This window comes from Capra hircus, chromosome 4, assembly GCF_001704415.2.
Source record: "Capra hircus breed San Clemente chromosome 4, ASM170441v1, whole genome shotgun sequence".
Taxonomy (NCBI): Eukaryota; Metazoa; Chordata; class Mammalia; order Artiodactyla; family Bovidae; genus Capra; species Capra hircus.
The window spans coordinates 14442250-14466308 of record NC_030811.1 but is presented as its reverse complement, the minus strand read 5'-3'; the positions used below and the strand labels follow the sequence as shown (position 1 = coordinate 14466308).

General features: G+C 51.9%; 1 protein-coding gene across 1 annotated transcript; it reads left to right on the top strand.

Annotated features, from left to right (window-relative positions):
- Positions 7162-24012, top strand: EPHB6 (EPH receptor B6). Its single transcript, XM_018046846.1, has 17 exons — positions 7162-7446; positions 16768-16958; positions 17230-17294; positions 17554-18307; positions 18986-19141; positions 19416-19757; positions 19866-19990; positions 20180-20342; positions 20579-20693; positions 20930-20982; positions 21242-21361; positions 21481-21728; positions 21986-22159; positions 22764-22913; positions 23133-23326; positions 23450-23605; positions 23714-24012. The coding sequence occupies exons 2-17, from the start codon at positions 16859-16861 to the stop codon at positions 23820-23822; spliced, it is 3024 nt and encodes a 1007-aa protein (XP_017902335.1). The 5' UTR covers positions 7162-7446; positions 16768-16858; the 3' UTR covers positions 23823-24012.

Below are 24059 nucleotides of genomic sequence, written 5' to 3'. Positions count from 1 at the left end.
ACGATGTACTCTGCATAGAAGTTAAATAAGCAGGGTGACCATATACAGCCTTGACGGACTCCTTTTCCTATTTGGAACCACCCTGTTGTTCCATGTCCAGTACTAACTGTTGCCTCCTGACCTGCATACAGGTTTCTCAAGAGGCAGGTCAGGTGGTCTGGTGTTCCCATCTCCTTCAGAATTTCCCACATAATTACTCTCGATTACCTACTGTTCCTCTTCTTAGTGCTTAGTGATTTGCAAGTTTGTTCTTTGTTTTGTATCTTATTCACCCTACAATTTTAGTTTCAATGATCATAACCACTTTTTCCTCAATCACAGTTTCCCTAATGAAGAATGCAATTGCTTATTCATCTCTTAATTGTTCAGAGTACATTTGCTGTATGTCTTGCTGGAAAACAGACTTGAGTAGTAAATGTTCCAAGAATTTCCAGATTCGAGAATTGACCTCATCTTGCCTCTTGAAAAGAATAGTTCCTTAGCTGGGAAGATAATATTTGAGTCTATATTCAATAAAGTATGAAGTTGCAGGTAACAAAAATCACAATTATAGGTGTTTATTTTATTTTGTGTAACAGGAAGTGTTTGTGGTTGCTGACTTTGGCTCAGCTGCCAGTGTGGATGCTGTGGCTACAGCCATTATGTCTGCGGTACCAGAATAAAAGTTCCCAAAGATATCCACATCCTAATGCTTGGCAACAGGGAATCAAGGTTGCTAATTCCTAACTGGAGATAGAATTATCTGAGTGGATCCAATATAATCAGTGATTATAAGTGGAAGAGGGAGAGGGTGGAGAGTCAATGAAAACACAGCCCAACATTGCTGGCTATAAAGACAGAGGACGATATGAGTTATGGAATGCAGTCGTATCTAGAAATGGCCCTAGGAAAGGCAAGGAAACAGTGCCTCCAAAAGGAACACAGACCTGCCTACATCTTGATTTTTTTCTTTTTTAAACCCAGCTAGACCTATTTCAGACCTCTGGCCTCCAGAACTATAAGATAATACCTTTGAGTTGTTTTCAGTCACTAAGTTATTTTTCGTTTGGGGGAGTTTGTGTGTGTGTGTGTGTGGCATTTGGTAGGAAACCAGGCCAATGTCCAAGGGATGATTTCAAAGCAAGACGGAGGGGAAAGGACCAGATTGGCCAGATCTGTGTCTTTTTATCAGAAATCTAAAGGGTTTCTCAGAAGTGCCCCCAGTTCCTTTTCATGAAGCAGAATTCGGTTTGGAAATCTGCTCCTAACTGTAAGAAAGACTAGGAGGGCAATTACTGAAGATTTTCAGCCTCTACATTTCAGGTAGCTAAGCAGAAGAGTTGGAAATGGCTTTTTACAAGATGATCAATTGTGTTTTATCCTTTTCTTCTGAACACTCTGAAGGTATTATTCTACAACTATGGACCTTCTCATTAATCAATGCCCCAGAAAAGAAATATGAACGTATCTTGACTTTGACGCTTGTTAAAAATGAATTCTGTGTATAAATTTATAAGGTACTCAGAGAAACACTTTTACCGGAATATATCTTGGTATTGACTTCTGCCCATCAGTTTTGCTTAAAAGATGGCAAAATCTCTTTCAGTCTCCTGACTCCTTGAAGTTAATTCAACTCTGTCATAAATCCTTGTTAAGAACTTAGCATGTGCCAGATACTAAAATAAATTTTGTTAAATTTGTCTTTTTCTTTCTCTTGTGTTTTTGATCTGTCTTCTCATTCTGGCATTATTGTCATTTTAGGGGTAGAATTCCCTTTTGTATTTTTCAGACATCTTACCTTCTCTGTTGTTTAAAAGAGAACTATGTCTCACATGGCATGTCTTCCTAGGTTCATGTTATATTTCACTAGTTTGTTTTCTGGAGTTTCAAGTCATTTTTCTTTTTTTTCTGCATGACTGAGATGTTATTTCAGCTATTGTGCCTTTCTTTTTTTTCACACTCCCTTTTCATCCCAACCTTTAAAAATAGGTTCTGTATCTGCTTTTAACTCACTAAGAATATAAAGAGAAAACTTTTTCTTTAAACTCTTACATCATTACTCCTTTTTCACTTTGCCTCAGATTTTTAAAATATCTCAAGTTTTGTTGTTTACTTGTTCTTAACACTGACTTGCTCCCATTGTTACTGGTGCTTAAAGGTCTGGTGGGATGATTCCAGAATCCCGTATGTATGGAGAGAGAAAGAAAGTGAAAGTCACTCAGTTGTGTCCGACTCCTTGCGAGTCCATGGAATTCTCCAGGCCAGAATACTGGAGAGGGTAGCCTATCCCTTCTCCAGTGGATCTTCCTGATCCAGGAACTGAACCAGGGTCTCCTGCATTGCAGGTGGATTCTTTACCAGCTGAGCTATCAGGGAAGCCCACGTATGGAGAGAGAGCTATGGTCTAAGACAAGGGAACATCCTGAGAACCAGGAAATGCCCCAGCCACATCCAGAGCTATAGACAGGTCCTGCAGCAACACAGGTCATCCTTCCTATCTGGGGGGATGAGGATGTTTCCAGAAAACACAATCTAGGACCAGAGTTAGAGGACAAGACTGCATTTGGCTGGAAGAGTAGCTGCTGCTGCTGTTAAGTGACACCAGTCGTGTCCGACTCTGTGTGACCCTTTAGAGTAGACAGTGGGACCATCTGCTCCATGTTGCTGATCACTGCATCTTGTCTGGATCCAAAGGGAGAAGAACACAGCCCACGCAAGGGAAGGGACAGAGTGGTGTGGTGTACTTGTAAACCCTGTCCTGCATATGGGGACTGCCTAATTCTTATTAAAACCTGAGATGTTTTCAACTTCAACTACTATCTTTTTTGGCCACATCATTCGATACATGTGATGTGGGATCTTAGTTTCCTAAGCAGAAATAGAACCCATGCCTCCTGCAATGGAAACACAGAGATCTAACCATTGGACATCCAGGGAAATCCCTTAACTGGATGTAAATCTGAGTAACTGCAGAGGATATTTCTTTTGAGATGGTGTCATATTTGTTTTAGCAAGAAGAGGAGCCTAGCATTCCATTCACTCCATTAACTTCCTAGAAATCACCTTTGAACATTTAAAGTATGTATCAAAGATGGTGCTTTGGAAGGATGAGGCTTCAAGAATGTCTTACGGAAAGCTGTCCTCTTCATAGATTATAGGAAAAGTAGGTAATTGTGATCATATCAGCTCATTTGTGATGGAGACTGCTGGTTGCTGGTCTAACATGCTTCCCCTTCTCCTCCCTCACTAATAGGTCTTTAATTTTATTTGGTACACATGCATTCCCTGGCCAGTAATACACAAGGAGAAGTCAGTGGGTGGAATGCCCAGAAAGGATCTTTAAAGGGCCTTAACTCAGCTGAAACTATGCACTTTATTCTGTGCCCATCTTCTGTTTCTTGACTGAAACTAATAGACCTAACTGGAACTCTGGCTAAGGGGCCAATAACCTGAGAACAAATGCGTGTGGGTCATTCAGTTGCTCAGTCATGTCTGACTCTTTGTGACCCCATAGTCGGCAGCACGCCAGGCTCCTCTGTTCATGGGATTTTCCGGGCAAGAATACTGGAGTGGGTTGCCATTTCCTCCTCCAGGGGATCTTCCCGACCCAGGGATTGAACTCACATCTCCTGTCTGTGTCTCCTGCATTGGTAGGCAGATTGTTTAACCACTTGAGCCACCTGGAAGCCCCCTAAAGATGGAGGAGCAGAAACCTCAGTCTCGTTGACCTGGGGCTGCCACAGCACCCCCAGATTCCTCAGTTTGTCTAAAGCACTGCTGTACAACTTCCCCTGACATCCAGCTGACACCAATCTCTAACCGATCACCCATCCTATCAGGAAAGAAGAGCCTTTCTCTTTTTTCTGTGTACTAACACCTCTGAATGTCTTTTTATTATTTTTCAGTTAAAGTGATGTCAAAGTGTAAGACTCTGATGGGTAAACTTTGAGGACCACTCACATCCAATGAGCATTCAGTTATCAATCACCATTGGTGTACAAATCAGTTCACACTAGATTTGTCTTTCAAACAAACCAGTCCTGAAGGTTTACTCTGGAAGTTTCTAAACATAAAAAAAAAAAACAAGGTATAAATTGAGTTTTTGACATTTTTATTGGACAAAATGCTTGGAAATCAGATTCCAGCTTTTGGGAAGACGGCCCGTAGAGTCCATAGGGCCTGAAGTTCAGGGGAGCCAGAGACCCTGTGAGCTTGTGCGTCTGGAGCAATAGAACACCTGCCTTGGATAAGAGGTCGAGGGACTCAGCAAATTCCTTCATTGCTTTTCATAAGAATTATTATCACTGAAATGACTTATAAAGCTCTTTGTTTATAATAACATCAGCTGACACTAGCCATTCTGAAGGGAAATATAAAAGGAGAAAACTGCACATCCTTGGGGAGTGGTAGATGTTGGAGAGAGAAAAACCCAAGGAGGAGGCAAAAACAGGAAACAAACAAGCAGAATCGACCAAAAAACTATCTCAAACTACCTGGAGGCTTCTACTCAGGACCTTCTTTTGGCTTCAAATTTACATTGTAGAGGGCCTCCCTGATAGAAAGTAAAGTCACTCAGTCGTGTCCGACTCTTTGTGACCCCACGGACTGTATGTAGCCCACCAGGCTTCTCCATCCACGGGATTTTCTAGGCAAGAGTACTGGAGTGGGTTGCCATTTCCTTCTCCAGTTGGTAAAGAAGCCACCTGCAATGCAGGAGACCCAGGTTTGATTCCTGGGTCAGGAAGACCCCCTGGAGGAGGGAAAGGCTACCCACTGCGGTATTCTGGCCTGGAGAATTCCATGGACTGTATAGTCCATGGGGTCGCAAAGAGTCGGACACGACTGAGTGACTTTCACCTCACTTACACGGTAGATGATTGTGTCCCAAGATAATGAATTCTGTGAGCCACAGACTTTACTAGGTCCTGGTCTTCCGGATGGAGCAAATTTAAATACTATAATTTTTTATTCACTTATTCTAAAATACTTCTAAGCACCTAATGTGTGCTAGGCAAGGCACACATTGAATATATTTTAGAAAGGATTTATGTCCAACTTAAAGAATTTATTACTTTCCTTTTTAATAGCTGCAGCTGGCAGCACGACTTAACCATACGTTGTATGTCATCCACCTGCTTTTAAAATTCAGTTTGATAACACATAGGAGATTACGATACAGGGTGACCTGTCATCACAGAATTAAACCTCTTTGCCTCCAGGGTACAATGAGGCTTTCTTTGAAGTCTGAATGCCTCTCATGCTTTATTAACAAAAGAAAAATAACTAATTACATAAGCCTCAAATAACAAAAACTTAATTTCACATTACAGGCAACTAACAGGCAGTATAAACAATGAGCTATGTCAGACAAGAGAAAGGAACAGAATAGAGATATTTTTGCTTTAATGTTAATACATGATGGATTGCAAATCACTACTGGAGTTTCTGGGCTTTTTAAAGTTACTTCTATGTTTTGGTTTGATTGATACTTTTATTTTTAACATAATTTAATCATCTGCCTTTTTAAGTTTCCAAGATACCCATAACTATCTGACAATCAAATTATTACTGTATCTAGGATCATGAGTTATGTAATATTGCACATCATGTGAAGGTAAGTTTCTTCACAAAAGTCTCTCAAGGCCTTGGAGAGAACTGATTTGGAAATAGAGGCCACAGAGTTTCAGAGCAAAGAGAGGAAACAGATAAACTCACCAGTGTAAGGGGACTTACTGTTTGGATGTTCAAACGCAGAATCCCTCAACGGCATTAGGCTTGTTAATTGACTCAGATACTGCCAGTGAACAAGCCCCTTGCCCAGGAAACGCTTGCTCAGCCGCCTTTATCTTTCTCTCTCTCTCACTCATTCACCCAATTCATTAAAGCCTGTTTCTCCCAGGTGCGTCCTGAAGAGTTTCATTGTTCTGCCTATTGTACTTGTTGGCTCACAGACCTCTTTCACAATTTTCCTGCGTTTCTGAAGGCTCCTCGAGTACCAGTTTTGACCAGCCCATTTGCAGCTAGTGCTTTAATAAAGGGGCCTTGAATAAACGGGGAAGATAGGCGACTGGCGAAAGACAGGGTAATACGAAGAGCTGGGGCGGGGGAGGCCAGACTCCCCCTAATGCTTGTGCTCTTTGAAAGAGCCAGCAGGTGGTAGCAACACTTCGCTGGAAGACCTCGGCTCTGCCTTGGGAGGACCGGAACAATGGACCCTCCCTCCCCCCCAGTCCCATCCCGGGTTTGAGAGGAGGCTCCCGGTGGGCACGAACATGTTTTTCCTCGCGGTGCCCCCCTCGGTTCCTCAACGTTTCCAGGCACCCGCAGAGAGGACCTCCCACCGCCTCTCACTGCGTGGGGAGGCTCTCTCTAGGGAGAGGCACCCAGAGGTGCAGCGACTTGCCCCGGCCCTCTAAGCGCCTGGCAGCGACTTCAGGACCTCCCCTTCCAGACCCAGGCTTCCCTGCCCTGGAGGGAGGATGGAGGGATGGAGAGTGGAGTCAGAAGCCCCAACGCCGAGCAAGATACGGGGTCACCGGCGCCCAGAAGGTGGCTCAGTCAGAGCCTCTGTCGGCCCTGCCTGCCGATCCAGCGCTCCCCACCCCGCGCCCGCCCCCGCACCCTCCAGATTCTCAGTTTGTCTTTCCCTCCACCCACTTTCTTCTCTTTTTCTCAGCTCACGCCCACCTTAATTCAAATCTGAGTGGGAACTAAAACAGTGGGTTTAGTTCCTAGAGTTGAAGCAGAAGAGCCGGGGAGGCGAGGGGGCGAGGGGGCCCCTGCCCTGCCCTGGGTACCAGTCGCGTTGCTCTCCGGCAGCCGGAGCCCGCACGCCCGCCCCGGGGTCTTAGCACCCCGCTCCCGGCCGCCCGCCCCAGGCCCGGCCGCCCGCCCCAGGCCCGGCCGGTTTTCATCCTCCGCGCCCACGGCCACCGGCCGGGCGCACCGGCCGGGCGCACCAGCGGGCCCGGGGCGAGCCCCGCGCCGCCACCCCGCTCTCCCCCGCGCGCCCGGGCCGCGCACTCGCTGCCGAGGCCCGGGAGGGCGGGCTGGGCGCCCCGGAAGAGGGGAGAGGGAGGGCGGCCCGAGGGGCCGGAGAGGGGCGGGCGGGGCTGGGAGGGACGCGGAGGGGGCGGGCCGGGCTGCGCTCGCTGCAGCCGCCGCTCGGGCGCAGAGCAGCGGGCGGCGAGCCCCGCGACCCAGCGCGGCTGCGACGAGCGCGACGCGGGCTCCGCACCATCCCCGGCGCCCCGCCTCCGGAGCAGCCCCTGCCGCCGGCCGCCGCCCCCCGGCCGCCTCGTAGCCCTGAGACCCTCGGCGCCGTGTGGATCCTGGCCGCCGAGAGGGGTGGGGGTCCCCGCTCCCGAGCGGAGACCCGGAAGGCGCCGGGCGAGCGCCCAGAGCCGCGCCTCCAGTGCGGGGCCTCGGGGAGGGCGCAGACCTGCGGAGCCTGCGGCCGGCGCGAAGGTGAGCCGGGGGGTCGCAGGCGGCGTTGGGGGGCGGGGGCCGGCGTGCCGGGGGACAGGGATGCAGAAGTCGAGGGCCCCTCCAGACAGGGCCTCTGCAGATCCGAGGGTCCTCCTGGGGGAGCGCTGAGTATCCCCCAGCCCACGCGAGAGCGAGGTTTGTGATGGGTGCGTAACTGGCCCGCCTGGCTCCTACCCCACCCCACCCCTGCCTGTGCCCAGCCATAGTGACACCCCCATAACCCTGCTGCTGCTGTCCCCCACTGTGTTTCTGGAGACACTTGGTTGGTTCTGACATCGGGGGTCCTGAGCTAGGGGTCCTGGAGGAGGCGGCTCCCAGCCTTCTGAAGAGGCTTGCCCACCCCCTCTGACTCCGATGGCATCTCTCCAATCCCAGTGGAGCTGGGAGGAGCATGGAGGTTGAATGGGCACCTGCCCCCAGCTCCCCGCAGCCTATCCTGCCCCCCACCCCCCTCACCACCCAGGAGCCTTGGAGTGGAGGGAAAGCTGGGTTCCTGCTCCCCAGCCCTGAACCCCAACTTGCAACCAAAGTCACTGCTCGCTGCTCCCCGGACTCCACCCCCTCGCTTTACATCTGGGTGCGTGGCCCTGCCTGCCCAGCACCCGCACCCACCAATCTTGGCTGTCTAGCACTCTCTCTCCTCCCATCCCTGGGGGAGCTGGCAGGAGCCCAGCCTAGCTGATGTTGTAATGTCCCTGGCAGTGCCCAGGGAGAGAAGCTGCTGGGACTGTTGCCAATCAGTTAACCCCAGGCCCTGCGCCCGCCTGGGCAACTTGACTCAGGCCCTAGAAAGGGGAGATGCTGTTTCGGTGGGAAAGGAGCCGTGGGACATGGGCAGTGCAGGAAAACTGCCCAAGTCATGGGTGCTGGGGTGCTCAGATTTGCCAGGTACTGTTCAGAAGGGCAGCTGGGCTTATTCAGGGCAGTGCACATTTTTGGTGCAGAAAGATCAGAGTGAGGGCTCCTATGTACCCACCTAGTGGCCTGGGGAAGAGGACTCCTTCAGAGTGTATTGGTTCACGAGGGGTGCAAGAAGATGGCCAGCACTGGCCCTCTCATCAGAGTGCAGGGGAGCAACAGGCAGTGATGGGCTGAGTGTGGGAAGGGCAGGACCAACCCCGCCTTCCCCTCCCAGCTGATCACTGTCTCCAGACCTGGGCCCTGGGCCCTGGGCCCTGGGTCCCCAGCACACTCCTCACTAGGTGGAAAGGGGATGCTGAGGTCTGGGGGGGGCTTTGAGCCTGAAGTTTCTCTTTCTCCTCGCTCCCCTTTTACCTTCCTCTCCTAGTCCAGGTGTTTCCACAGAAGCAGCTCCTGGGACAGAACACAGTTGAGACCCTGACTAGGGGCGGAGTAGGGGCAGACCCAGGGCGAGAGGGTAGGGCTCATGGGTGTCTGCCACTCGCATGCGGGCCACTTGGGATCTGCAGGGATGTGCCTGCTGTCACACACACACAGACACACAGACACACACACAGACACACACACACACAGACACACACACACACACACACACCCAGCACGTACTCTCCTGCTCCACACTTGGGATCCGCAGGGATGTGCCTGCTGACACACACACACACACACACACACACACACACACACACACACCACACACACACACACACACACACACACACACACACACACACACACACACACACACACACACACACACACACACACACACACACACACACACACACACACACACACACACACACACACACACACACACACACCCAGCACGTACTCTCCTGCTCCACACTTGGGATCCGCAGGGATGTGCCTGCTGACACACACACACACACACACACACACACACACACACACACACACACACACACACACACACACACACACACACACACACACACACACACACACACACACACACACACACACACACACACACACACACACACACACACACACACACACACACACACACACACACACACACACACACACACACCCAGCACGTACTCTCCTGCTCCACACTTGGGATCCGCAGGGATGTGCCTGCTGACACACACACACACACACACACACACACACACACACACACCCAGCACGTACTCTCCTGCTCCACACTTGGGATCCGCAGGGATGTTCCTGCTGTCACACACACTCACACCCAGCACGCTCTCCTGCTCCACGCCCGTTTTACCTCATATACACTCCATTACACACTCTCACACTTGCGCTCACAGGCACTGTTCCTGGCACTCATGGGCTTTCTTCCACCATCTTCCACTTACTCATCTCTCCTGCATATGTACCGATGGCCCCAACACCCTCCTTCATGCCCTTTTCCTGGGGCCACACGTATCCCCTCGCCCCACCCCCCCACCCCATGGTACAAGCCTGAGTGGCTCATTCTAAATGGCTGTCTGGCTAGACCCAGACACTGCCTGCATCTTAAAAGCCTCCCCCAGCTCCACAGCCAGTCAGGGAGTGGGAGGCACATTTCTCTGCATCTACGTGCTCTGGGGGACATTCTCTGGGGCTGCAGGCCTCCGGAGACCCAGCACTGTCCTCTGCTAGGTAATCCATGCATCAGCTTCTCCGGCCCCAGGCGGCAGGGGCCAGAGGCACCGGAGGAAAGCCACCTCCTCACTGTGGGCTCTAGATGTCTCCTTAAAGGCCACCAGGATCCTTTTCAAGGCGGGTGGCCGAAGCTTGGAGAGACAGCTACCAAGCCCATATCCAAGGTGGAGATTAAGGGCAGAGGCTGCAGCAGTAAGCTGAGCAAGGATTATACTGGAATTTCCTGCGTATTTAACAGCTGCAGAACAGGACAGAGGATAGGGCCCGTGGTGCAGGGCCCTCCCACGCTGGCCCTGCGACTAACAGGTGTGCAGACCAGCTCAGCAACCACAGCAGACACACCGGCCACTTAAAACCATTGGCCTCTTTGCCCTCGGGACCTCGTCTCACCCTGCTGGCAGGCAGGCTGCTCTGCCTCTGTTCAGTGATGCCCCGTGTGTGTTCTGAGCCTCTCTTTCTCTTTGAAGTTGCAGGTCTTGACATCACTGAGACATCGTTGATGTCATCAGTGCTTGACATCACTGACAAACATGGCATTGTCATGGGACAATTTCAATTTCTTGGGAGAGAAGCTTAAAGGGATAAAAGTTATTTGCTTTTATTGTTGACATCCTTTCACTCCTTCGTTCCCAGATCCTACTGTCTCTCTAGATCTGCTTTCACCAGATATCTGAAAATTTCTAGATATTTTGAAACCTAAAGGCCAAAGGCAGGAAGATAAATTGTAAAGATGTTATACTAATTGAGGTTTTATAAATATTTTCCTTTTATGTTTAGATTCTAAATGTGAGATTTTGCTTTAATTATAGAAATAAGATATGCTCATTGTAACAAGAAAAACAATTCAAGTATGTATAAGAGACAGTTCATAAGGGCCCCCCATCCTCCATTTCTACCTCCTACAGTAACCAGTTTTAATGGCCCTATATATCTTTTGCCATACCTTCCTCCAAGCTCATTGGCCTTATATTACTTAATTTTTACAATTTATGAATCCAGGTACATAAATTATATTTAAGTCAGCTTGGTTTGTTCATAAATTTTCACATTTAGCATTTTAATGTGAGCACAGTTAACTTTTTAAATTCTTACAGGTTTACTCATGTATTTTTAAATCTTTCATTTCTATAGAAAACAACTCTCATAAGCTACGATTTATAAGCTAAGACTCTACACATCTTTGATCTTTGCCAGTTTGTGAAAACAAAATACAATCCCGATGTTATGAAACTGCCGTGTTTTTAGGAAACTAAAAAAATGTAGCAAGCTTGTGGCTATAGTGTTTTCACTGTATCCAAAAGATAGAAAATGGTATAACCAGATAAGGAGCTGAGACAAAAAAAAATAACAAAAACAGATCTGGTCATGGAATGCAATTTTTATCACAAGAAACTTGGTCTAATCAGTCTCATTTTCTGAGCTATCATTTTACATCCACATTTCTGCTGCTCCTGGTGTTTTTATGTTTAAAGCCAGTACCCATCTGAAATGTGAATGTTTTCCTGATGGAGAAAATTCGTCTGCTTTTTCAGAGGTTAGCGGAGTTCTAAACCCTGACCAATTCCTCTCCTGAGCTGGAGAAGACAGAGAAATCTCAAACAGGTTGAAGGGAAGAGGCTGATGGGACCTGACCTTACAGAGGCCTGTCTCCCTCTGTGTGGCAGCTCGGATGTGATCAGCTGCTCCCCGGGAACCCTCCTGGACCAAATGCTGAAAGATGTCCTAGTCCTCAGCCATTGAAGGCACCTTTGAACATCAGGTTCTAAGTCCTGCCTGTTTTGTATTCCAGGCATGTAATGGAGCTGCGTGTTCTTGTCACTTACATTTCTGCCTTTGAATCTTGTTTCAAAAGAATCTGCAGTGGCAGGAATTAGTTGACAGCAGTTTCTCCATATCTTGGTAATGTTACCTCTATCCTTATTTTTATCCTTGCCATAGAGATACACTCAGTTTCTTTTTATACATTAAAAAATAAAAGACTTGGATTTATCTGGTTGGTTGGATACATAAGAGCTGGCCTTACTTCCTAGTCTCACTCAGCAACAATTTTTTTTTCTGAAGAAACTTATTTATAACCATCCGTCTTCTGGATCCGAATCTAACAGAGGTCCTCATCAAACAGCAAAAGTACACTTCTGGGTACTTGAAAGTCCTCAACCGTTTCTTTTTAATGAATACCTTGTTCTTTGTAACATTTCAAAAAATTACTTGCGGCAATCTACACCTGATGTCTCCACTTCATTGTTGTTGTTGTTTTTTTTTTTTTCCCTGATTCCTCTTAACATTAGCAGCTGAGGGCTTTAACTTGTTTTATAATTGCTTCTGTTCTTTTCTGGATCTTCTGGAGAGAGGCCAGCTTCATGTTGTCATCTAGATGCATACTAAAGCTATGCAGACACCCTATTGGAGCCACAAGCTAGTTACTTGTACTGTTGGTCATCAAAGCAGATGCTTGGCCATTCATCTTCTAGTATGTTCCATGCTTCACAGCAGATGTGATCGGCAGTGTGCATCTTTTCCTCTCATGTTTCACTGTCTCTCCAAAAATTCCCTGGTATCCAAAGTGTTCATTATTCCTTCTCCATGATTATTTGTCTAGTTATAAGTTTAAGAAGACACAGCGCTTATAGTTTCGTCTTTGTACAGATTCCAGATTCCATCCGTGTTCTGACTGAAAGAGGCTATTTTAAAGAATATCTGCTGGCCGAATGGTATAATAGCCTTCACTGTTTAAAGACGTCTTGCTGGCATTTTCAGTTCTTGATAACAGCTTTCCTAAAGACTCTGTGACAGAGAGTGGGACAGAATCTGGTCTACTCTAGTGTGTGAAGCATGTCTTCAAATTAAGCCATTAAGATTGGGGCTTGAGGGGGGTTGTACCCACACCATGAATTACTTTAGGACATTTCTTAAGCAGCCATTTATTATTTTTTAAATTCTTTTTTTGTGCAAAATTGCCATTTATTAGTTTTATGTTTGGATTATGTAAGAGGACTGAAATACGGAAACTATCAACATTTAAACAGCCATTGTTTATGGGACCATGCTTTTTACTTTACCATCTGGTTCTTCTTTGAAACATTAATATAATCTGTGAATGATTTTTGTAGCATTTGGGACAGTATTTGCAAATAACTTCTGCTTCTTAGTAATAATTTGCTTTATGGAAATGATTCTCCCCCTGCTCACCCCAGCTTTAAGAAAGTGAAGTCGCTCAGTCGTGTGTGACTATTTGTGACCCCATGGACTGTAGCCCACCAGGCTCCTCCATCCATGGAATTTTCTAGGCAAGAGTACTGGAGTGGGTTGCCATTTCCTTTTCCAGGGGATCTTTCTGACCCAGGGATCGAACCTAGGTCTCCTGCATTGCGGGCAGACGCTTTACCATTTGAGCCATACTGAGATACAATTGACATATAATATTGTGTAAGTTCAAGGTATACAAGGTGGAAATTTCCAGATGCTCCTTACTTGTCTCCATACGCCATAAACTGAACTCTTTATTTCTCATATGGTGTTCTAGAGGCCTGAAAGGTAAATTTTAGTGGCCGCTTGGCAGACTTCCACTCATGTCAGGCCATGCAGATGTACAGATGGTGTCTTTTCATGAAAATCACCTGGAGATAACACTGAAGGATTCAGCCTACAGCACATCCAGCATTAACTGAAAAAAGCGAGACTGGTAGGAATCAAATCATGATTTTCACATTTGTCAAAGTAGAGTGTCGTTCAATAGTCTGGTCTCAGTTTCATTGTGAAATGTGTACTTTTTTTTGGTTCCATCTTCCGATTGGCTTTTATTTTTACCCTCAATCTTTGAGTCTTTTGAGCAACATGCCTCTTGTTTTCTTCTCAAGAGAAATCAATGGCCTCTACTTCTCTTGTCCATGCAACTCTGCAACTCACAGGCTTTTGAGACTCAGTCGCAAGGAGAGAGAGAGCTCGCCTTAGACCAACTGACCTTAGACCAACAAGCAAAGAAAGGTCTGAGCCCGTTTTCCTTCACCGTGACCCTGGAGGCAGCCACAGCGCTTGGTCCTGTGTTTGTGAGCTGCAATGTTGTGCTTCTTAAGGCTGGAGAATGTTTTATATAAAAACATAGCTTATCACATAGTCCTGAGAAACCATTTTGAGGGCATGAACATTTTGATTCATTTTACTGAATAGTTATTATTTTTAGATAATAATAGGGCTTCCCCGGTGGCTCAGATGGTAAAGAATCTCTGTGTAATACGGGAGACCTGGGTTCAATCTCTGGGTCAGGGAAGATACCTTGGAGAAGGGAATGGCAACCTACTCCAGTATTCTTGCCTGGAGAATTCCATGGGCAGAGGAGCCTGGCAGGCTATAGTACATGGGGTCACAAAGAGCTGGACACGACTAAGCAACCAACGCTTCCACTTTTCACTGAACAGTTATTATTTCCAGATTTAAAATTTTGATGATTTCACTGAAAAATAATATGCATGCAAGATTTTTATCATTAATAGTTTCATCTTAATTAATCAATTTATTTATGGCCATTTCCTTTGGCATGTGGTATCTTAGTTCCCCCACCAGGGATCAAACCCACACCCCCTGCGTTGGGAGCAAGGAGTCTTAAGCACTGGACCGCCAGGGAAGTCCCAAGATTTTAAACTGGAAAAAGTAAAGGTTTATATAGCAACTTCCCATTAGCTATCTATTTTACATATGGGAATGTGCATGCTTCAATGCTTCCTCCCACCCTCTCCTTACCCATGTGTCCAAAGTCTCTTCTCTATGTCTGCATCTCTATTCCTGCCCTGCAAATAGGTTTATCAGTACCATTTTTTGACATGGGACTCTGTGACAAGCTAGAGGCGTGGGATGGGGCGGTTTCTACAGGGAGACTACATGTGTATATATGGCTGATTCATTCAGGCAGAAATCAACCCAATATTGTAAAGGACTTAGCCTCCAATTAAAAATAAATTTCTAAAAACTGAAGGACAAGAAAAGAAAAAAACGAGGATATGAGAATAAATGTTTCTCGCGTTATTCCTCAGGTTTTCCCTCCCCCTTTCTTCCCAGACTTTGTCTACCCTTCTTTAAGATCCTTACATACATGTGTGTACGGCTAAGTCACTTCAGTCATGTCCAACTCTTTGCAACCCCATGGACCATAGCCCACGTGGCTTCCCTGTCCACTGGATTCTCCAGGCAAGACTACTGGAGTGGGTTGCCATGCCCTTCTCCAGGGGATCTTCCCAACCCAGGGACTGAACCTGCCTCTCTTTTGTCTCCTGTATTAGCAGATGTGTTCTTTACCACTAGGGCCATCTGGGAAACCCCTTTACAAACCTATGTATTATATATGTAGGGCCTTCTTAGGCTAACAATGAGGAGCATACTGTATATGACTCTGCAGTGGACTGTGTACTTTCACTTGGGCATTGTTTCCATAACAATACATAAACACTAGCCCTTATTCCTTTTGGAGGCTGTGCCATAATTTTTGAGTCATCTTTCTATTGATGAACAGTTACTTCGCTGTATTTTCCCTTACCAACAATGATGCAATAAATATTCTTGTTCGAACATCTGTGCGAAGGGTTCCAGGTATAGATACCTGAAGGACAAATTCTTAGACATGAACCTGCTAGATAGACATCCCCAATGGTCCTTCTAAGAGTATGCACCAACTCGAACCCATAAGAGTAGACACCAGTTCGAACCCACAAGAGTATACACTAACTTGAACCCACAGTGAATACAAGAGAGCCTATTTCTCACACCTTCTCCTACTCAGGCATTGTTAATTTCATAGAACAAATGACAAGCTTCCCTTTCATTGTGAGTAAGCTAGGGAGCATCTTTATATACATAAAAGGGCATACATTTATTTTTCTGTAAGCCAGAGAAAAAACGTACTGCTTGTAGAGAGAGGACCTAAATAGCTCCATCCCTTCTCTATCCTGGCTGCTTTAACAGGCAGAAAGATTCTGCCTGCTCTTGCACCCTCCCTCCCTTCATACCCCACAGCTCTCTTTCTGCGGTCCCTCTCGCTTCACTGCCTCTCTGAAATGTCCTAGAGTGTCCAAGTCTGATGGGGGTTGGGAGGTGTTGGGGAGAGGGGACCGCATGTTCCCCCAGGGAAGGAGTAGCTTGTAACTCCCCTGCTTTTAATGAGAAGCATCTTCTGACTTTCTATACAGGGCGACCTTAGGAGGAAGGGAGGAGAATAAATGAAGAGAAAGAACTTGAATAGCTCCTTCCAGAAGAAAAGGGGTACAACTGGCTCAGAGCTACCCTGTGCTCTAAGTTGTTTTGTTGTCTAGCTCAGTCATGTCCAACTCTTGCGACCCCATGGACTGTAGCCCGCCAGGCTCCTCTGTCCATGGAGATTTCCCAGGCAAGAATAATGGCGTGGGTTGCCATTTCCGTCTCCGGGGCATCTTGCTGACCCAGGAATCAAACCCGCGTCTCCTGCCTTGCAGGCAGATTCTTTATCACTGTGCCACCTGGATCAGGGAGGGCCACAGATGCTCAGAGATGGGTCGCCCACACAGTGTAGGAGGTAGACCAACTGGGCATGTGGTCCCCCAAGATGGTGGTCTTGACACAGGTCAGGAGGGATTGGGCTTCCTGCTCGCCCCACCCGTGGTTGGTGCTGGGGCACTTTGAGAGCTTCAGGGGGAGACCCAGGGCCAGGTTTTGGAGGCTGTACCAGCTGTGAAGCAGTGCAGTTACTTCTCACTGGCCTCTTCTTTCCTTTGTATCTGGAAGCAGGCTCGGCTGCAGACTCCAGCCTTGCAAAGCGGCAGTCCCACTTGGGAGCAGGGTGGTGGCAGGGCCACGGTGGGAGCCCTGAAGATGCCTCATGGCTGCTGAGGGGGCTGCCCTGCCAGGGAGCAGAGCGGCGGGCATGGTCGGCAGCCTGTGGGTTCTGGCCCTGGTGTCCTCAGTCCTGGCTCTGGAAGGTAAGCGGGGAGGGGAGACGGAGGAAGTCCCACCTGCCCGGAGAGACCCAGCACATGTGGGAAGTGGGAAGGATTCAGAAAAGAGTGAGACATCAAGAGAGGAAAAGGTATGGGGAAAGTTTCAGAGAAGGGCTCCCAGGAGACAATCAGGCTCCTGTTGGTCACTTAAATGAATCTGGGAGGAAAATTCCCTTCCCAGTGGGGTTGGGGTGGGCTTAGCCCTGCAGGCTGAAGACCTGGCCGCTGAGTGTCCCTTCTTGTCTCTGGGCAGAGGTGTTGCTGGATACCACTGGAGAGACATCTGAGATTGGCTGGCTCACCTACCCACCAGGTGGGGTGAGTATTACTCTTGTGTTCTGAGCCCGCTGCCCCTCCCCATGCCCCATTCAGAAGCTCTGTGATTTTGGGGGAGGAAACCCTCAGTGGAGATGGCTGGGATAAGAGGTCTGCCCTCCAGAGGAACAGGACTTCTAGGCACCCTCAGGGCCTTTGCATGTGCTTAATTCTAAGATGGGCTGAAAGGGATACGCCCCGCCTCCCTGCCCTCTACGGACCCAGGAGCCGCTAACCGTGCCTCTGTGGTTCCTCCCCGCAGTGGGACGAAGTGAGCGTTCTGGACGACCAGCGACGGCTGACTCGGACCTTCGAGGCATGCCACGTGGCTGGGGCCGCTCCAGGCCCGGGGCAGGACAACTGGCTGCAGACACACTTTGTGGAGCGGCGAGGGGCCCAGCGGGCGCACATCCGACTGCACTTCTCAGTGCGGGCCTGCTCCAGCCTGGGCGTGGCGGGGGGCACCTGCCGGGAGACCTTCACGCTTTACTACCGCCAGGCCGAGGAGCCCGATGGCCCTGACAGCATCTCCTCCTGGCACCTCAAACGCTGGACCAAGGTGGACACGATCGCAGCGGATGAGAGCTTTCCTGCCTCCTCGGCCTGGGCAGTGGGCCCCCCGCGGGCCGGGCAGAGGGCAGGGCTGCAGCTGAACGTCAAGGAGCGGAGCTTCGGGCCCTTGACCCAGCGCGGCTTCTACGTGGCCTTCCAGGACACTGGGGCCTGCCTGGCCCTCGTGGCCGTCAAGCTCTTCTCCTACGCCTGCCCCTCTGTGCTCCGCGCCTTCGCCTCCTTTCCTGAGACGCAGGCCAGTGGGGCCGGGGGGGCCTCCCTGGTGGCGGCTGTGGGCACCTGTGTGGCACACGCGGAGCCGGAGGAGGATGGAGCAGGGGGCCAGGCAGCGGGCAGCCCCCCAAGGCTGCACTGCAACGGGGAAGGCAAGTGGATGGTTGCCGTCGGGGGCTGCCGCTGCCAGCCGGGGCACCAGCCTGCGCGGGGAGACAAGGCCTGCCAAGGTGAGACCCCTGCTTGCTTGCACTTGAGATCGCTCCTGAACGGGTCCACACTTCATTTTGTACCCCCTGCCCAAAGGTCAACAATAAGCTGTTTTAGGAAAGGACCCTTGTTTTCTCCAGATTTATTTCCTAAAGCACCCAGGCTTGCTTTCATCCACTCATCTGAAACTTCTGGAACTTTCTGGAGAATTCCACAGCACTTGCTGGGGCTCCCAAGGCTACAGGCCTCTGAAGGGATGGCGATGAAAGGCATTGAACTCTTGGGCTGTTGTGGGATGGGGCCCTTTGTCTGCATTTGCTGTCTAGTTAGGGGTGGATCATCGTCCTGGGAGGCAATGGGTGATTCTGAACAGGGTGATTCTGCTGTGAGTGCAGGCTGAAGACAGCCTCTGCAGAGGCAGGTTGTGAAGTCAGACCAGGCCCTGCCTGTAGTGCCTGGCATGCTTTAGCCCCCACCACACAGGACTTTTTCCATCAATGGAAATGTAATTCCACCCCCAGCAAAATGGCAGAAGTCGTGTCAGGATCTGCCCGAAGGAGGTGGAGAGGGAGGAGAGGGGTGAGGAGGAAAGGCAGATCTCGGGAGGAACGGCAGGCCTGGGGGAATGGCAGTGCCAGTGTTGAGGGGGCTCAGGATGGCAGAGTGGACCTGAGGCTGCTCCCTTCTCTGCCCCTTAGCCTGCCCTCGGGGGTCCTACAAAGCCTTGGCTGGGAATGCCCCCTGCTCACCATGCCCTGCCCGCAGCCACGCCCTGGCCCCTGCGGCCCCTGTGTGCCCCTGCCTGGAGGGCTTCTTCCGGGCCAGTTCAGACCCCCCAGAGGCTCCCTGCACTGGTGAGTCCCCCACCCACCCCAGGGATGGAATCGGGATGCAGTGGGGCCAGGAGAGGGTGAGCCTGAGGGCACAGGGGTGGCTGGTCGGCATTTGCAGTGACTTTTTCCTCCTCTGTCCTTGCTTTCCTTCCCCGCCACCTTTCCCTGCTGCTCCCCTCCGGCCCACCTGCTTCCTCCCTCCTCTGTCTCCTTCCTTCTTCCTTCCTCCATCACCCCCGCCCCGCAACTCCCTACTCCCTGGTCCTTGTCCGCCTCACACGTGCGGTCTCCCCAGGCCCCCCGTCAGCTCCCCAGGAGCTGTGGTTTGAGGTGCAGGGCTCTGCCCTCATGCTGCACTGGCGCCTGCCTCGGGAGCTTGGGGGCCGCGGGGACCTGCTCTTCAACGTGGTGTGCAAGGAGTGCGGAGGGGCCGGGGGCCAGGGCCCTTGTCGCCGCTGTAGGGACGAGGTGCATTTCGACCCCCGCCAGAGGGGCCTGACTGAGAGCCGCGTGCTCATCGGGGGGCTGCGGCCACACGTACCCTACATCCTGGAGGTGCAGGCTGTCAACGGGGTGTCGGAGCTCAGCCCCGACCCTCCCCAGGCTGCAGCCATCAATGTAAGCACCAGCCATGCAGGTGAGCCTCAGCCGCCCCTAAGCTTCCGGTCTCCTCCTTAGAATGCCCCCGTGCCCCACTCCTGCTCTCCAGCCCGTGGAAACCCCACTAACGTCACCCCCACGCCAGTTCCCTCCGCAGTCCCTGCGGTGCATCAGGTGAGTCGCGCCTCCAACAGCATCACCGTGTCCTGGCCACAGCCTGACCAGACCAACGGAAACATCCTGGACTATCAGCTCCGCTACTATGACCAGGTAGGGAGCAGGGGGCGCCCCTGGTGGGGCTGGTGGGAGGTTCCGGGGCCCCACAGTGGGGCGAGAGGTGGGGGGACCGGAGGGGTGCCTCAGGGCCCTGCAGCAGGGGAGTGAGGAATGTGGGAGGCGGGCAGGGGGGACCAGGACCCCACGGCCGGCAGGGAGTGAGTGAATGTCGCCTCCCTCCAGGCAGAAGATGAATCCCACTCCTTCACCCTGACCAGCGAGACCAACACGGCCACCGTGACTAAGCTGAGCCCCGGCCATATCTATGGCTTCCAGGTGCGGGCTCGGACAGCCGCGGGCCACGGCCCCTACGGGGGCAAGGTCTACTTCCAGACGCTGCCTCAAGGTGAGGGGAGGCCTGGGTGGGGTGGGGGCAGCCCGAAGGGATGGTGAAGAAGGGCTCAGGGACCATCCAGACCTTGTACCTTCACCCTGACCCTCCAGACCACGAGAGTGTCTGCCCCTTGATCTTCGGTTCCATAGTGGGGTGGGGGGTGGTGCAGGTAGGTGGTTGCATGAGGGAAGGATGCTCCAGCATGTGAGATGTTACTCACCTGTGCCCCTGGGTGGCTGGTTCTCCAGGTGAGCTGTCCGCTCAACTTCCCGAGAGGCTTTCCTTGGTGGTTGGGTCCATCCTGGGGGCGCTAGCCTTCCTTCTGCTGGCGGCCATCACTGTGCTGGCTCTCGTCTTCCAGAGGTAAGCCCCTCCCCACCACAGCCAGGTACCACTCCCTCCGCCTGCCCCCAAGTCCTGACAGCCCCGGAGTTCTCCAGGGAAACCCCCACCAGCACCCTCTACCCCCAGCAGACCCCGGCCCCTGGGTCTGGCTGCCTCCCGCCCCGGAGCCCTGGCAGGACCTTGGCCTCTGTGGGGTGGACTGGGGAGGGGACAGGCGGGAGTGTGACTGCAGGACTCTGGTTTTTGTGCCCCAGGAAGCGGCGTGGAACTGGCTACATGGAGCAACTGCAGCAGTACAGCAGCCCAGGTGGGGGTGGGGCCGGGAAGTGGGGGCGGGGGAGTTGGAATCAGAACGGCCTGAGAAGGATGAAAGAAGTGGGGCATGAGGGGGTGGCGGAATGGGACAGTGAGTCTGGGACAGCTGAGAACCGTCCAGGGGTACCCCCGGGCGGGGCCTGGCCCCCCAGTTTGTGGGCAGTTCCTTGGTGCCATCTTTGGAAGTGAGAGAGCAAGCCTGGGGTGTGTGGAGACGTCCCTTCTTCATGGACCACCCCCTACACCTGCAGGGCTTGGGGTGAAGTACTACATCGATCCCTCCACCTACGAGGACCCCTGCCAGGCCATCCGAGAATTTGCCCGGGAGGTTGATCCCACGTACATCAAGATCGAGGAGGTCATTGGGGCAGGTACCGCATGGGAGCAGAGGAGGGCATGGAAGGGGGTCCCAGGAGGGTCCCTTCTGAACAGGGTAGGACACCTCGAGTCCTTCCTGGGGAGCCTCCCCAGCCTACACCTGCTCCCCCAGGCTCCTTCGGGGAGGTGCGCCGGGGCCGCCTACAGCCCCGGGGACGGCGGGAGCAGCCTGTGGCCATCCAGGCCCTGTGGACCGGAGGCGCCGAGAGTTTGCAGATGGCCTTTCTCGGACAGGCCGCCATGCTGGGCCAGTTTCAGCACCCCAACATCTTGCGGCTAGAAGGCGTGGTTACCAGGAGTCGGCCCTTCATGGTGCTGACGGAACTCATGGAGCTGGGCCCCCTGGACAGCTTCTTGAGGGTCAGTCAGGCTGGTGGTGAGGCGGTGCTGGTGGCAGGAGGCTTGGGCCAGGAAAGTGGGCAGTTCTTAGCTGTCTGGGACCCATAGCCCCATCCCTCAGCTCCCTCCTGCCTCTGGGGTCTTCAGCCTTCATTCTCAGGCCATTCTGATTCCAAATGGCCCTTGCCCTGGGGTGCCAGTGTGTCTGTGTGATGTGTTTAGGTCCCCCCCAACCCGCACTTTTGCTGACTTCTGTCCCCCCCCACACCATCCCCCAGCAGCGGGAGGGCCAGTTCAGCAGCCTGCAGCTGGTGGCCATGCAGCGGGGCGTGGCCGCTGCTATGCAGTACCTATCCAGCTTCGCCTTCGTGCACCGCGCGCTCTCTGCCCACAGCGTGCTGGTGAACAGCCACCTGGAGTGCAAAGTGTCTCGTCTTGGCCGCAGTCCTCAGGTGAGAGCATGGCCTCGGGGGCCCGGCTTCTCTCCGGGGTGGGGGTGGGGTTGCCGTGCAAAGTGGCTCGACTTGGCCACAGTCCTCAGGTGAGGGCACAGCCTCGGGGGCTCAGCCTCTCTCAGGTGGGGGGCGGGGGCGGGGGTTGCCGGAGGACAAGCTGGGACCAAGGGTGGTGGATGCCTCAGGTGGCGAACCTTAGAGTCTGAAGGGGCAGAGCTCACCTGTGTGGTGGAGCAAACCGAGGGTGAAGGGGCACAGCAGGACATCAGGGATGGACTAAGGACACTGAGGGAGAGAGGGGAGTCCTCCTAGAACCACCTCCTGCCCTTCCCTAATGCTGACCAGTGTCAGAATCCCTGGGTACCAATCCACACACCACCCTCAAGCTCTGTGACTTTGCACAAGTTTGTATTTCTCTATGTCTCAGCCTCTGTACCTGCAAAAATGGAGACAACGCCGTCGGTGATACAGGGTCATTACAGGATTAAACGAGATGCTTGCTGTGAAATCCTTGATGCACATCTGAGCACGTAGTAGTTGCTCAGTAACTAGGACCACGGCTCTGATTATTGCTATTGTTACTTTCAACCTTATCCCGCAGGGCCCAAGTTGTATGCTTCGCTGGGCGGCCCCAGAGGTCATCGCACATGGGAAACATACAACATCCAGTGATGTCTGGAGCTTCGGGATAGTGATGTGGGAAGTGATGAGTTATGGAGAGCGGCCCTACTGGGACATGAGTGACCAGGAGGTGAGCTCATGACCTGGACAGTGATGATTCCCCACCCCTGTCCGTCCAACCCACCAGCCTCACAGACTCAAACATTCTAAGCCCTCCATCCTGGAATACATTCGCATTCTAAGATCTCATGGGTCTCATAGCTCCTTTCCAGCCTCATGCTTCCCTAACGACACATTCTTTTCCACTAGCAATAGCCTCTCAGCACCATCTTCTTCCTCTAATCCCCAGGTGCTAAATGCAATACAGCAGGAATTCCGGCTGCCCCCGCCTCCAGGCTGTCCGCCTGGACTGCACCTGCTTATGCTGGACACTTGGCAGAAGGATCGTACCCAGCGACCTCACTTTAACCAGCTGGTGGCCGCATTTGACAAGATGATCCGCAAGCCAGACACTCTGCAGGCTGGCGGGAGCCCCGGGGACAGGTCTGGAGTTTGGCGTTAGAGCCCGGGAGAGCCAGGGAGGGTTGATGCAGACCCACAGAGGAAACTGAGCAGAGGGGACAAGGATGAAGAGGAGACTGTGACCTGCCTGCCCCTCCCTCCCAGACCTTCCCAGGCCCTGCTGAATCCTGTAGCCCTGGACTTTCCATCTCTGGACTCCCCTCAGGCCTGGCTCTCGGCCATCGGCCTGGAGTGCTACCGGGACAACTTCTCCCAGTCTGGCCTCTGCACCTTCGGTGATGTGGCTCAGCTCAGCCTGGAGTAAGCCGGGAGGGTCTGGGAGGGGAGCCTCAGCCCAGGGCCAGGGGTGGGGCCCGGGGTCTTGGAGACATGGGCCCCAATTGTTTTTCCCTTCTGTCCCCCCTCTAGAGACCTGCCCGCCCTGGGGGTCACCCTGGCCGGCCACCAGAAGAAGCTGTTACACCACATTCAGCTCCTGCAGCAGCACTTGAGGCCGCCGGGCCCCGTGGAGGTCTGAGGTCTGGGCGGGAAGCTACAACGTGAGGATGCCTGTAACCAAGTCCTGGATGAGGGTCCTAGGGGGGCCAAGGGAGATGTGAGCCCGGCTCCACGCCCGCCAGCCACACACTAAACCCAACCCTTGGGGCACCTCCCTCCCCGGTCCTCCACTGCCCTCCCCACATTAAAGGGAAAGAAGGGATTTTGCACATCGGAGTAGTGGTGAGGCCCTGTGGTCTGCATCAAAGGGGTGGGA